Raw genomic sequence first — 15,232 nt, 5'->3', positions numbered from 1 at the left:
ACAATTCAAAAAAAGAGTTTATTTCTTGTATAATGGTACACTTTACTCATACAAAAGCAACATCACGTTGGCTGATGTTGGCAGAGAATATATCGGATGAACAGTTTAGCAAGTGGCACGTCAACACAACAACTCTAACAGTTCCTGTGGTGAGATGCATTAAGTGTGTCAGGTTGGTCTGGGGTTTGTGCCCGCCCCCCCCTGCTCTGATAAACAGGAAGTAAACTGACAGGAAAGCGCCTCAGTGCTCCATTGGCTCGTCAGGTACTGCTGGGACTGCGGCTGCTGGTTCATCTGCAGCAGGCTGAGCAACCTGAGACACAAACATTAAGAGCTGAATACAACAGAACATGTGGGGAGGATATTAGATCTCTGGACTCTGGAGAGATCGGTAGATGAACTCTATTGATCCCAAACGGGGAAATGTTGGTGTTACAAACAGCACGTTATTTGTAACCCACAAATTCACCACAAGTACCAACAATCTGCTAATAAATGTGTCAACTCCCGGGGAAATACGGGAAACATTGAGATCTGCTTCACTTCACGTTTTGAAGTCATCTTTAGATAAATGTAAAATGTGAAGATTCATTTTTTAACACATTATTCTGACATCATTGTTGTCCTATCGTTGTTGCTGATGTCCTCCTAAAGATATTACCTTGTAATAAAAGAGAAAAAATTAAAACCTATTATCCTCCAAACAACCCAAATTACGTATTTGGATGTTAAAAATGAGCCATACAGTCAGTTATTATACACCTTTTGAAGTAAGTTAATCTAAAGTATGAAGCTAAAAGAAATTTCTATTCAAACATCAGTCTGTGAAGTGAAATGTAAACAGTCTTTGCAGGGAGGTAGAGCTGTGACTGTGCAGTGATCTCACGTTATAGAGAGCTGTGAATGTGCAGATACAATGATCAGGTTTGTAAATGTACACACAGTATACAAAGCTGTTTAATGTAACACTGCTGCACTTTAAACATGCTGCAGTACGGTCACTCTGTGCAGTAACCTTTATATTGTGTGTTGCTTTCTCTTGACTGAAAACTGTTGTTTGTATATTTTCACTGTTTACCCCTGAATATATTTAACATGCCACTGGACAATGGTCAAGTATACGACTACAACAACAACTGGGGTTACCCGTCCAAATGTCAAAGACATGTTCAAAAGATCAGTTCTGGTCTGGCTGAGTGGTCTCAGTCGGGTTGTACAGCAGACTCTAACTCCAACAATTATATAGAAATGTTTCAAACAGAAGCTGGCATATCTGTTTTAAACCTGGTGGGGCTGAAAACCCGGCACCCTTTGTCGTACCTTTCTCTGTGGCCTCTCCTCCAGTCCCTCCAGGAACGGGGCGACATCGTCGTCGTCATAAATGGTGAACTCCATCTCCTTCCCCACGATGCCGATGGAAACATTCTGAAGGTGAGAATCATACATAGGTGAGGCCAGAGTATGAAAACATTTAGAAGATATTCCTAAAATAAAAAAGGGTTTTAAAGCATTTTCTCACATCTATCTCCTTTGACTTTGTTGAGGTTTTAATTGTTAATGAGTTCTGATCAAGTGTTTTTAAGTATGAATTTCACTACAAATGTCATTGAACAAAAGTGATGGTGACTTTCTGGATACATATTTATGCTACAGTGTTTTCACAGTTCATTTTCAGCAGACACACGGGTCTTATCAAAGCCAGGACAGCTGCATGTCTCATTGAAGACTAAATGACCGATCTCTTGTGAGCTGGGATGTGTGGAGCAGAGTATCATATCAGAGAGCGGGGTTACCTTGGTGGTGAGGTCCTGCTCGGCGGGGAGGGTTTCTCTGAGTGCACGGAGGCCGTGCTGGACAAGATCGTTCAGATTACCTGAGAACAGAACAAAGCTCTCTGAATGAAGACTTCTCCACTTGTGAAATCAGTAAAAACAAGACGCCATGATGCTATGACTCATGTTTAAAAAAAGAAATGTAATATCACACATTACATTATAATCATGAAAAGAAATGAATAAAACACGTCCAATAAAAGACGCAAAACATTCACGGTCAGTCGGCTAAATGTACTTAACGAAGCTCTAAATGAGTAGTGTTTGTTTCTTAATATGCATGAATACAACCAGCCTAAAGAAATGTCATCTTACAGTCAGAAAACTTGTCCATGCATCTTTCCAGGTAGGTGCGAGCAGACTGAGAGCGCGCTCCAATGGACATGGCTTTACAGTCAAAGTAGTTGGCTGAGGGGCAGGTCTGGAAGATATGAGGTCCCATGTCCTGGAGAACAAGCAGCACATCAGTACGAGCTCAGGCAAGTTTTATATTTCAGACTTTTATTTTTATACAGAGGACAAAAGGACTATAAGACATTTGAGAGAAAACTTACATCATAGCCAGCAATGAGCAGGCCGACACCGTAGGGCCTCCTTCCATACCTCTGTGTCGGGATTTGGGTTTCTGAAGGTTCAGTTATGGATCAATGTCGACCTTCAAGATTATTTTACGTCATGGGATAACAGTCATGCTTTCACATAGAGAAAACAGGCAAAAGTAAATACTGAGATCGCACACCAACATATATCAACAGTAGTTTAGAGGATACTGCTGCCAATAAGAGAAACCAGGCGTGACGCAGGGAGGGGCCTGTCGAACACAAATCTTGAGTCCAAGCACTCCTGACGCATGAAGTTACTGCGGGAAAGAATGAATCATGAATATCAATAACATCAAAGAAAACACTTTATTTACAACATCACAGCAGCTCTGACTCACCAGAGCAGTCTGGCATCAGCCGTCAGTCCAGCGATGGAGATGCCGACATGGTTATCCACATGAAGGATCTTCTTCTGGTGGGCGGCCAGTTCAGACTGAGCTCTCTGCAGACGACAACATGTTAAAGATCATTTAAGATGTTCTAATCCATGTCATCAAATAATCTGCTACATGCTTCGTTGTGTCTTTACGTTTACTAATATTAGAAATGTTGCAGATATCACACATTTCTTCATGGCTTTTAAAGATCAAAAAAAGAAGTCAAGGCAACTCGCATATCTACACACTAGTATCATGAAGTTGAACTTTATGCAGATGTTTAAAATATTTAAAGACGCTACAGTGTTTCAAGATTATGGGAAGTCAATATATCACCAAAGAAGACACTGAATAATTGCTTTCCCATTTTCACAAAACTTAACTTTTCAAGGTGAGCTTCATATGTGAACACAAACAGCCGAAATATTTCACTCAGACTTTATGCAGAGTTTCTCCTGCCATCCCTCTTTAGTATTTCCTCTGCAGAAAGTCTGAGTGAGCTGATGTTAGAAGATCGCAAGCAGGATATGATCAGGAGAATTCACCTCGAGTGTTGTGGGAGGGGGTCGTGATGTTTATACACCGCCATCGGTGCAACACCATAGTGTGTACGGAAGCGACCGCTGCGATCTCTGTGCACGCAACTAAACTGCTGCTTTATGTTTTACGAATGCCAGCATGTTCTACTCTGCTCTTTTGTTGATATTGTGATTCTGTCAGACGCATGGCATTGATATAAATACTCTTATTATAGCGCCATTTCATCCGTCCACTTTCTCGTTCTTTTTACGTCATGTGTTGCCTCAGGACACCCCCTGCCTTCCCTCCCGTCCAACAGAGTTAGCGACCCGCTGCGAGGTGCATACATGAACCACTAGGATCAGAAGGATTTGAGAAGCAGTCCTCCTGAAATTCTCCGGAGAGCTTGAAAACAGATAATGACTGTACCTTTAGTGCAACCAGAACGGCATGGGTTTTGGATTTCAGTCCTACGGTTGCAGACCCTTGCTTCACTGCCTCCATGGCATACTCGATCTGATGAATTCGACCCTGAAGAAACAAACAGTTTTATCATTTTACACATTGACGCTGGACTTTGAAGGATATGTAGTTTACTTTAAGACATCAGATAAGTCTAGCAGTGACTCACCTGTGGGCTCCATACTGTCACGTCGTTGTCGTACTGGTTACGGAACTAAAAACAAAAACAAGCCATTACTTTTTAATTACGTTAAACAACCTCTTAAAGTATAAACACACAACATCCGAGCTTACATAGTTGTCTTGCATCATCGGCAGCTTTCAAGTACTGACCATTTCACGACTCCAGAATCAAGTTTTAAATTACTGCCACGACTAAATAATACATAACCCCCTCGCATTGTTTCCAGCCAGTAACCAAGGAGAACTCTGCAACCGAGTCCGAGCACCACATTCACCATGACACCGGTGTTATGTCGCACTTGGTACCGGTCTCACTTTGTCCTGCAGCAAGCTGTCGCACATTAGCTGGATAATCATCAATCATCACAGCCAGAGACTGGAGTTGTACGTATTAAAGAAAGTGGTTCATGTTTAGAAGTTGCGAATAACGAGGTGGAGGGGAAACGAAAGTAAAAGACATGACAATCCAGTTTGATGCTACCGTCTGATAGCTGCTACGCGTTAGCCTGCTAACCTGTACTAACAACGCAGTTACGATCAGTGAGTTTTACTGTCAATAAATAAATAAAAAAAACGGGTTAATTAAATCAACTTTAATGTGTTGCTTCCGATAAATATGTGCCATGAAGCATTTCTTTAGACGCTAGTTAGTAAGCCGGCTCTGTAGCATTAGCAGCAACTGAAGCTGTTTTGCTTACTCACAGTGCACTTAAGCTAGCTAGCTAATGTTAGCTTCGTGTGAGTGAATCAGTCCCGTTTTATGGATTTATTCCGACTTAATACGACATAAACACGTTGCACGACTCCAGTACTCTGTAGATGTATGTGTAAAGCTTAAATGATCACCGTATTTCAGATTTAATTCAAACTTACCATCTCTGCTTTCAGTGTCTCGCCTCCTCCGCCTGTGCTACTGTGATCGTAACTTGATTTATTTTCCTGGACGGGTCGTCAGGGAAAACAGTAGAGCCCAGATTTTAAATCATTGATTGGTTTAAAGTCATGCCTAGCTACAATCGCCATCACTTATATTACGTTTTAAAATCTATAATAAACGAAAATCTCTATAATCAAAACTATGAAATGTTTAATTAGAGGAGATGATTGATTTTGTCCCTGTTTTTAAAAAATGTAAAATGTAATTAACTGCTAGGATTTTACTATTTTACAGTTTTGAATTGTTTAAAATAATCTTTTCCTAAACAGTTACAAAGAAGTGTATAATTTTGCCTTTGGCGTGTCCTTACAAGTCAATTTGTGAATCTAAAATTGTAAAAAAACAAAAAAAATTTTTTTATTGCAAACTTATTGCAGCATTATGAATTGTTTGGTTTCGCAAACAATTGCTTTTTCAAAAGTAATCTTTTTTTCCAATGATCTATTACTTATTGACTCTTGTTCCATTCTGCACTTACCACACAGGCGCAGTGTTTCCTCATCACCACTAGGCGGCAGCAATAACTTAGAAGAAGACCCTCGATGCATCATTTGGGGACAAAAAGAAACACGCATAAAAACCCCCAGAATAAACATGAACAAGTTAACAATACTTGCATGTAGATGTGTTTTCATGTATAAAAGTATTGATTATGTAGAATTCAGCTCAAGATAATGGAGATCTTGTAAAGTAGATTTAAAAATAATGAATGCAGATCTAGTAAAAAAATATGCAACTTATAGCCTAAATGTAATTTAATGTGTTCTTGCTCTTGAAATTGAAGCCTTTACTGCTGGGTGTGAAATAATGTCCTCCTTTTTGCAGATGAAATAACGTAAAATAATAAAAGATAGAGAAACAAACTGTAACCAAAGTCACAGTGAAGGCAGAAGGGTTCATGTGCAGTCTGCATCTTTAAAAGTTGAAGCCATCCATTTTAATAATTCACATGTGTTATTTCTGAGCCACAGAACACTTCAGTCAATACTTTTCATCCACTGAGCTTTTGTCAAAGCTTGAACTGGAGAAGCAACACATGACCTTTAACTGGAGGAACGATCTGCCTCTCCTCTATGACAAGTTACTGCGCTGAGGTTAGCTCTGATGCAAAAAATATGAATAAAAATGTTTTGAGCCAAAGACAGGGGAGAAAAGCACATGTTCTTTAAAATCACTTTAAAAAGAACACCATGTGAAAAAGTTACCTATGAAACATTCAGTTAGATATATAAAAGATAAAGTAACATATAAATAAATCAACTGAACTCTGCAACAGAAGAGTCAGAAGCCAAAATTCGATTCAGTAATATTAAAGACGTGGAGATTGGAGTTAGTGTTTCCATTAGGTTTTATGTAAATGAATGCTCATATTTATCATGGAATATATCGGTTTGCTTACAAGTTATCATTATAATTGTCCAGAATCTTCCACTCGTTAAGATGAACTTGTCAAAGGAGGATTCACATTTTAACTGAATGAAAGTGTTTCTTTATTTTTTTATGATAGACTCTACTTGGCTTGGACATCACCGATACATTGGACGAACCAGATCCATTGTGCAAGTGTTTTAGCAAACATGCTAGTTCTCAACACGACCACAGGAGGCTTTTGAAAGGAAAACAATTAAGATAGGAAGAAAAGCAATAAAACATAGAATAACAATAAGGAGAGAATGAATAAATACGCATGAACTGTACAGCAAAGGCAGCATGATCAGACAACAAACCAGTCAGAAGCTATTCATGTGAGCACTGTTGTTTTGATTTTAGCCATTGTTTGAGTCCTCTGTTAAACGCATTACTGTTGCTCTCTAGTTTTATGCTAATGGGCAGAGAGCGCCAAAGTTTTGCCCCCTTTGCGGAGAAAGCAGACTGGCCTTAAGATTTGTATTAATGTGAAACACTCCTGTTCTTCTACATACATGTGACTATTTAATGCAACATTTGATTTCTCCCTGATGAGATTGAAATGAAGCCTATGTGTAATAATAAAACATTTGGTATAGAACCATGTTTATTCACTTTATATCCTTTAAATACTTAGTCATGAAATTAAATTCAAGTTTTCTTTAAAACACAGGATTTATATTTGAAATGAATTGTCTTCATGTTATTGTATTTTCTCATTCATTTAAACTAAGCTATTTTTGGGCTCAGTCTGTTGGGACTTGGTTTGGGAACCGGAGGGTTGTTGGTTCAAGCCCCGGAGCGGACCAAAGTGTGGAAGTTGGTCTGGTTAGAGAGGTGCCGGCTGCCAGGTAACTTCCCAGTTCTGTCGAGTTGCCCTTGAGCAAAGTAATGAGCCCCTAAACTGCTTCTGCTTGGGCGCTCCTTCAAGTGCAGCCCCCTCACTCTGATCTCCACTAATGCATGTCCACAGGTCCTGTTTGTGCATGTGTGTAGTTCGGGCCTATGTGTGTGAGAAGCATGTCTCTCAATAACAGAGTGTGAACCAGAATTTCCCCTGGGGGATTAATAAAGTATGAAAATAGAATAAAAAATGTAATTTCTTCCATCTCTGCTGAATGCTTATGATTAAAGTGATAACATGTTTCAGTTAATATTTGAGGAATATTCTAAATGGCCTCCTTCATTGGACCCATTGTTGTTTATTTATTTCTTGCAGGGTTTATTCACAGGGTTGTAAAAGAGCTCTACAGGTGGGTACATGCTGACAGGTGAGTGGCAGTTTTACCACTGAGCCTGTAATAAACGATGTGACTTTTAGTCCTTCATTCTTAATAAAACATACATGCAGGCTGTTCGTTTTCTCTCTGGGCTGTGCTGGTTTTCAAACTGGAATACAGACGCATTTTTTTAAATCATTGCAGGATTCTGTCACTTATCATGCCGTGTGTCTTTGCAGTGAAAGAAACGCTCTCTGTTGGCCTCATCCTCTCCTGCGTCCAGCTTCATGTCTGGTTTTAAACTTTGCCTTTTTTGTCTCTGTTAATGATATCTGATGTACCCTTGATCCAGGAGGAGGAGGAGGAGGGGGGGGGGAGGGGGGGTAGAGAGAGAGAGATGAATTAGCAAGGCTGTGCTGACGAGCTCTCCTCCTCTGCCAAGGCAGCGGCTGCACGGCGGCGGCCATTACATCAGCGCGCCAACCTCCTCCTTTGTGATTGAGATTGTAGGAGCTGTGCTGAGCTCAGCAGGTTTTTTTTTTTTTCTTCCTGGGGGCCTCATTTAACTCTGCCAAACGGCCCCGAGTTTAATTTTTCAAATGGAGAGCAGCCTGAGTCACTGTGCGGTGGGTCCAAGCCACACTGTGGGCTCTGCGCTCGCACGTGGCGGCAGGGGAGAGGGAGGTGTTTCAGGGAGTAGATGGGAGTGTGAGTGCCCCCATTTCTCCCATTCATGCTTTTTAGTTTGTTTAGCCACATGGGGAAACAACAAATGCCTTCACTTCAATCCAATTTAGATCTAATTCTTTATGTTTCTTTGATGTTTTTTTTTGTGTGTTGAGAAAGCAACAGCACAGATTCTTTTTTTTCTCTTTTCTCTATGAGATGCACATCAGCAGTGTCCACATGAACATGTATTTACTCAAAGTAGAATTTATGTAGCAACCTGTGTGCGTAAATACTCCACAACTCCCATCCCCTTGTTGCTTAAAATAGGCCACTTATATGTTTAAGCCTGGAAAATGACTGGACTAATGGGCGGGAAAGGCGGCGGCTCAGCCAAGGTTGCATTAAGCTGGCAGGAGTCCTATAACAAGACGGGTCAGGGGTCTGCAGCCGCACGGCAAACGGAGCGGAGGAAAGCCATCTCAGCCCCTCCCCTCTTTAGGTTTTTATGAGTCCAAATACTGTATGTCATCATTGACGTTAACAATTCCTATACGGCAAAAGGCCAGAGCGGCATACGTGTGAGAGGAGAGGTGCCGAGAGTCTTTTCGCTGCCGTCAGTTTCCTGTTGTTGACGAAAGAGCACATTCAACATTTTAGTGGCAAATGGCTGAAGAGGCTTTTTTCTTATAAAGATAACAGAGCATTGTGGGGTAGCAATATAACAAGCAGAGTGAGAGCAAAAGTCACTGAGCTCACTATATGAACTTATAACTAAAAGTGTAAGACATCACTGGCTGATTTTTTAAAGTACATAAATATCAAGAAGTATCTCACCAGCCTGAGAAAAGAAGCCAATTCAGAAGTGCCAAAAACTGCAGTTCCCGTCAGAGGCTGACTCCAATAGTGAGTAATTCCCCATTAGGCCCTATAATAAAGCCAAACATAAAAGTAGGCACCAAAGTTACAAGGACAATATTTCTAAAGCAACATGTATAGATCTCTAGCTCATTTATCTGTTTTTACACCTACAGTATATGTGGGTCGTGTTTATATTTTACTCACCCTGTTAAATCATAAGTTATGCAAAATAAAATGCGTGGTCACTCTGCTATTTAGCCGTCTGCTATGGTGTCACCTCAAGTTATTCAGTCTGAGATTTAACCTCTCAGCTGTGTTTGTGTTGTCGGTGTCTTTTGAAGATATTTTCATGCTAATTTTGGGCTATAATATTTCATCCCATCGTGTAGTTTAATGCACCAACAGACTGTCCAAGAAGTTTGTGCTGAAGCGCTTTCAATGAGATAAATTCTAGTGTCATTATTTTTTGATATTTTACAACATATTAGCTGGTATCAGTATCCATAATTAGCTTGCTAGCTCGTTATGTGTTTGTCATATTGTTCAGATTCAGATTCTCTATTGTCTCACAAGGGGAAATGTGTTTTGCAGCAGGAGCACACAGAAGACAACAAACACAAGGACAACATCACCGTAAAATCTAAATTAGAACAGAGTTAAAAAATCAGACAACACAATATGAGCCAATATAAAACAATATGCAATAAAACCTGTCTAGAGCTCATACCAAAATGGGAGTTCCTGCCAAGTTAGTAAAGTGCAAAGTAGAGGTGTGCTGTTAAAGTGCAAAAATTGGGCTAATTGCTATTTAATATATGAATACAACATGGACAAATGAGACCTGGAGTCTCTTAGTTTTCCTCACAGGAGCTCGAAAACGATGACTTTATTGATATATTATTGATATATGACATTATTATTGGTTTATTTGAGGAGGACAGTGCAAAGGATTGGCGTTGGCTTTTTAACACAGAGATAACAAGGATCATAGTGATGACGAGATGAGTCATCTTAGTGTTGTTCACCTGCTGCTACTTGTCCAATCCAATAAATAAACAACTTAAGTCAACCACCACTACAAATACAACCTCACTTTGGGGGAAAGGTCATGGTTATCTATCTTAGTCGCCAGCCAATGAAGTAGCCTTCCCTCCACTTCTCTTTACCTTGTTGTCCAAATATCATTTGTAGCTCAAGAAAAACCAATATGGTGACCGCCAAAAAGCCGAATGTTTGTGGAAAAACCAACGGGTGAAGTCATGGTGGCTTCATTATTAAAACAATCCACTGAATATACTTTATCTAATGTCATTACAACAGAAAGCAGCTAACTGTAAACCACCTGATGAGTGAGTAAGTCTAACACACACACATATAAAAACTTGCTTTTGACTCATTCAAATGCTGACTAACAGTAATCAGGTTGCTGTGAAAAGTGACTAATACTCTCCACTATAAGAAGGAAGTGCAGTCCTGTAGGAAGCAGATTTCAGTCATTATGTTAACAGCGGTGACGATTTTCCAATCCATCATTTTCATTGTTTTAATGCCAGGAAATGCAGCCACACCAGAGCTGAAGAACCAGAATCCATCACTCTTATGTTCTGATTACGTCCGACTTCAGCTCCCTGAATACGACTTAACAGCTTTGTCAGTGATGACAAAGAAAGTTCAACGTTTAAATCATAGAGCTTCTATGATAACAACTGTATCCAAAGAATAATTAACATAAGATCTATAAAGCACAGTGAGACACAATGTAGTTCAACAGAAGAAATCTGCGTCTAATGCGTCGTTTTGAGTGCTCAGGTAAAACCCAATTCAAAGGTTAGATATGAAAAATACTTTGTGACTGCTCACTGCATCATTAGCTTCAGGGAAATCCCTTTGCCTTCAGTGTGCTGCATCAGTAAAACTGGCCTTTCTCTAAGTGCTCAGAGGTTTTATATGTTCAAACTCACACACTTTTCTTTGATATTACAGCAGACTGCTCCCAACAAGTGTGGTATACGTTTTTCCTCTTCAGCATGACAATAAAGGAACTTGGATACAGCTTTTATTCTTTCTTGCCATGCAGGTTTAAAGCTACGGTCAACTGTGTCCACCTCCACCCAATGGCTTCATTGGACCCCCAATTGGTCAGTCCAACTTTTCTAATCATGGTTAGATATCTTGACAAATTTTGAATGTATTACCAAAAACAAACCATGTGATTTTTATCCAAGTGGCAGCCTGTAACATGTTTATAAAAAACAATGATATTGGTCTGATTAGCTCATGTCATTACTGGCACACACTCAAAGGGGATGATTTAAAACAAATATACTGTATATAACTCATATGTTTGATTTTATGAAGGATAAGAGTTATTGTCAGTAGGGCAAGTGGCTGATCATGAGGCTTAATACCCGCCTCAGCTCCAGCGACCGCCATAGACAGGTTTCCAGAGCCTCCTGCAGTAGCTAGTTGGGTGACGTCGTAGGCTTCATCCACTTTTATTTACAGTCTATGTTTTTACCTGAAGTAAGTGAGCTTGTTGTCCTATCCTGTGTAGTAGCCCGACTGCAGCTAGGTGAAGCACAACACATCTTGAAAGAGATATCTCTTTTTTATTCCACAAGTTCCTTTCATTTTTGTTCAAGATCTCGCATACTTTACCCACATGCAAGTCAACAGATGACAGTGTAGTCAGAGTACAGGGTAAGGCTTTTTATTTGTGACTACCAAGAGCAGTAACCACCTTTTAACTCCTCTTCTCCGGGATGTTTGTTTTACAACGGACACTGCCTGAAATTACAACAATTGAGGAAGAATATAATACTTCATGCTTTTCGCAAAAGCCACAAGACCTGCAAAGAGACTTTTTTGTGTAAAATTGTATGCTGGATCAATACCATAAATTTGTGTCCACCTTCTTTCCATCTCCACTCTTCAGTTGTACAAAGGGGAGGACAGGTCAAAGAGGCTTTTCTCCTCCTTTTCCACAGTGAAGGAGAGCCGCTTGTTCCTTCACTTCCCCGCCCTGTTCACAAAGTTTGCAGCTTCCTGTTTGGTGCTGTCAAGGCCGTTCCTATTGGTTGTTGACAATGGTCACGTCATTCAATGACCAACATTTGCAGACCTGCGATGATGATAATAAACATGTTGGTTTAATGGTAACGCCAAGAAGAGAATAAGACTTTTAAACATCTCAGATTTAGTTCTATGACCCCCACCAAACGAACCAAGAACACAGAAGTGTCCTCCGATTCTAACAAATCTCTCCTGATTTTTATTTGTCTGTGACTTTGAAATCATTTGAAATGTCGATCGGTGTAAGGCAGCATTAAAAAAAAGGTTAAACACTGTCTGTAACATGACAACCATTATAATTTCACCACTCTGAGAAGAGCTGCTTCACTCCCCATTTGGATCAAAAACGGTTTGTCTACATCAGTTTGGACAGTCGGGAGAATTATGTAAAGAAGTTGGACTTGTGATGATAATTTAACCAGACCTCATTTGAAAACAAATGTATTGAACCAGTGATTCATTTGTCACCCCTTGTCACTATCAATGCAGAAACATCTGAAGAAGCCAAGCCTACAGAGCAGACACATCCAATCATTACTGCGGCTCTCCAGAGAACTTTATAGAACTGATTGCTTTAGCTCATAAAGCTCTGCAGTTTGGACTCAAACTAATATGAGTGCTTTTGGAGTTTGGATCATCGTATCCTGTCACATCGCACCGCACAGATCTGTTTGATTCCCACAAATGAATATTGAACACCAGAAAAAGAAGAGCTACAACAAATCATCCCAAACGTCATAACTGATGTAAGTTACTCATATCCGTCATGTGGTGCTGACACATGATGATAGACAGAGCTGGGAGATGTTTGGAGAGATTTGTCCTTCATTATGAGTCACACTTTACGTTTTGTTTTCACTCCAGAGCAGGTTTTTTAAGATTATGAGGTATTTCACAGCAGATGAATGTCTGACACCAAGCTCAGTCGGCTGTGTGATGCATTCCTCTGATTTCTGACTCGTGTGAAGTTCAGTTCACTGAGCTTCACACTGACGTCACACACGTTACTGTTTTCTTGCAGTTGGATGACAAAAATAGATGATTTACCAAAAAAAAAAAAAAAAAATCCTGATTAGTTTGGAATGCCTGTGTGGTTATTCCTTTTAGTAAAAACATTTTTCCTTTTGGAAGAGGAGCACTAATGAGGCTCTAGCAAGTTACTTCCTGCCTTGTTTCAACATACAGTTCAAATAAATCAACTCTGTGTTTTAAAAAGTAACAAGCTCTCTAAAGACCCAAAAGTGTGTGTGTGTACCAAATGTGATACACCCACATTCAGGAACAGGATCATATAGACATGCACTAATGGAGAGATGTCAGAGTGAGAGGCTGCACATGACAGAGCGCCCAAGCAGTTGGGGGTTCAGTGCCTTGCCCAAGTGCGCCCCAGTACTGCTCAAGAAGTGAACTGGCACCTATTGAGGAAATATCTAAGAACTTGACTTCACACAGTGAAAGATACAGGAGACTCAGATGTCATAAGTTGAAGAAAGTTTATACATACAAGAATACAATACAAGAGGAGAGATGGAGTAACAGGATGAAGCTGTGTCCCTGCTATGCCAATTCTCCCAAACTCTCTCTTGCTATATATGAAAAAGACGTTATTGACGTCAGGGTCATATTGAGGGTCATACTAAACTAGTCTGTGATGTCTAGGACAATTTGGAGCAGACACTAAGTCTACCAAACAACATTGCAGATGAAGGGGATGAAGACCCTTGACACACTAAGCTGTCTTTGTTTTCTAGTCACAGCTGAACTCTATCAGGTCTGACTGACATCAGAGAACAATGAATAAACATAAGCATGTCTGTACGTTTAAATCTAAATACATAGGTACAGAAAATTCCATCACAGCACCTGTCACCTCAAGCTACCAGTCCAATTTCCAGACTTGGTCCCCACCGGTATTTGAACCGACGACCCTGGTTCCCTACAGACTGAGCCACTGCTATGAGGAAAATGTTTGAGGGTCCTGAGGCTACAATCACTGCTCTAAGGATCCACAGCTTATATTTGCTCTTGGTTATCCCAGAATACAAAAATACAGTTAAAATTTCTATTGTAAACTATCGATACTTTCAAAGATTATTTTGGGGCTTTTTGTGCATTTTAATGGAGAGATAGGACAGTGGTTAGAGCTGGAAATCAGGGAGAGAGAGTAGGCAATGACATGCGGGAAAGGAGCCACAGGCCCCAACTATCGATACTTTCTGCCGTGTTCAAGTTGTTCGTTTTATAAAAACACAAATTCCTACAAATTGCCATCATTTCAACTTGTTTAGGGTGATCGGCGATTAAAAAAGCTAATAAAAAATGAACATATGTGGTCCGCCCGTAGAGTAGTGGTTACTGTGTGCGCCCCATGTACGGAGACTGTAGTCCTCCAAGCGGGCAGCCCAGTGTGGCTCCTTTCCCGCATGTCATTCCCCACTCTCTCTCTCTCCCTCTGACTTCTGACTCTATCCACTGCATAGCTCTTACTTTTGTGTTGTTCATTTCAGTATTCAGAGGATGACTACATTAAAGGCAGAAAAAGCCCAAAAATAAATCTTTAGAAGAAGATTTGTAGGGGTATCGGCCACCGTGTTTTTTCAATAGCATCTCAAATTAGCTTTGAATCAAATAAATAGAAATAGCCATTAAATTAGCTAGGAATTATGACTGAATGACAAAGCTATAGGAGGGGGTTGAATGCCAACATTAATTGTTGTCTAACGGTGGCTAATGACTTATCAAAAATGTTGTTTTACAATGAATTAAAGACCAGTGTCCCTCCAGATTTTCATCATTGATTTTCTTTCATTTAATGATATAGGGTGCCTTGCATTGATTGAATTGAGTTTTTTTCCCCAGGCCATCAGGGAGCCGCCTAAAGAGGTTTCACATACACAATGTACAGAGGCTATCAGTCAACCTTTACAATGAAACAGAACTTGCACACAACCAGTTTTAAGTCCAGTTTCCCCCCATTTTAGCAACTCAAAATTAAACCTTCACAAGCATCAGACATTCTTCTTCTGGTTTTTAAATAAAAGATGCAGTTTAATCCTCTATTATCTCTTTTTTCAAACATTAATTAAATATTTAA

General features: G+C 40.0%; 1 protein-coding gene across 1 annotated transcript; it reads right to left on the bottom strand.

The window, feature by feature from the left end:
- Positions 1 to 4: 4 nt before the first annotated feature.
- On the bottom strand, positions 5 to 4,956 carry psma1 (proteasome 20S subunit alpha 1). The gene is made up of 10 exons (XM_061036056.1): positions 4,849 to 4,956; positions 3,962 to 4,006; positions 3,760 to 3,861; positions 2,773 to 2,876; positions 2,603 to 2,691; positions 2,387 to 2,457; positions 2,148 to 2,277; positions 1,794 to 1,873; positions 1,321 to 1,425; positions 5 to 313 (listed from the first exon to the last, which is right to left on the bottom strand). The coding sequence occupies exons 1-10, from the start codon at positions 4,849 to 4,851 to the stop codon at positions 242 to 244; spliced, it is 801 nt and encodes a 266-aa protein (XP_060892039.1). The 5' UTR covers positions 4,852 to 4,956; the 3' UTR covers positions 5 to 241.
- Positions 4,957 to 15,232: the final 10,276 nt, after the last annotated feature.

Source organism: Labrus mixtus, chromosome 4, assembly GCF_963584025.1.
Source record: "Labrus mixtus chromosome 4, fLabMix1.1, whole genome shotgun sequence".
NCBI lineage: Eukaryota > Metazoa > Chordata > Actinopteri > Labriformes > Labridae > Labrus > Labrus mixtus.
This window is presented reverse-complemented; position numbering and strand designations above follow the sequence as displayed.

Coding starts and splice junctions, on each gene's coding strand:
- psma1 (XM_061036056.1), bottom strand. Junction 3,862..3,961: donor TGACAGTATGGAGCCCACAG/GTGAGTCACTGC, acceptor TTGTTTCTTCAG/GGTCGAATTCATCAGATCGA. Junction 1,874..2,147: donor CATGGACAAGTTTTCTGACT/GTAAGATGACAT, acceptor TTCTGTTCTCAG/GTAATCTGAACGATCTTGTC.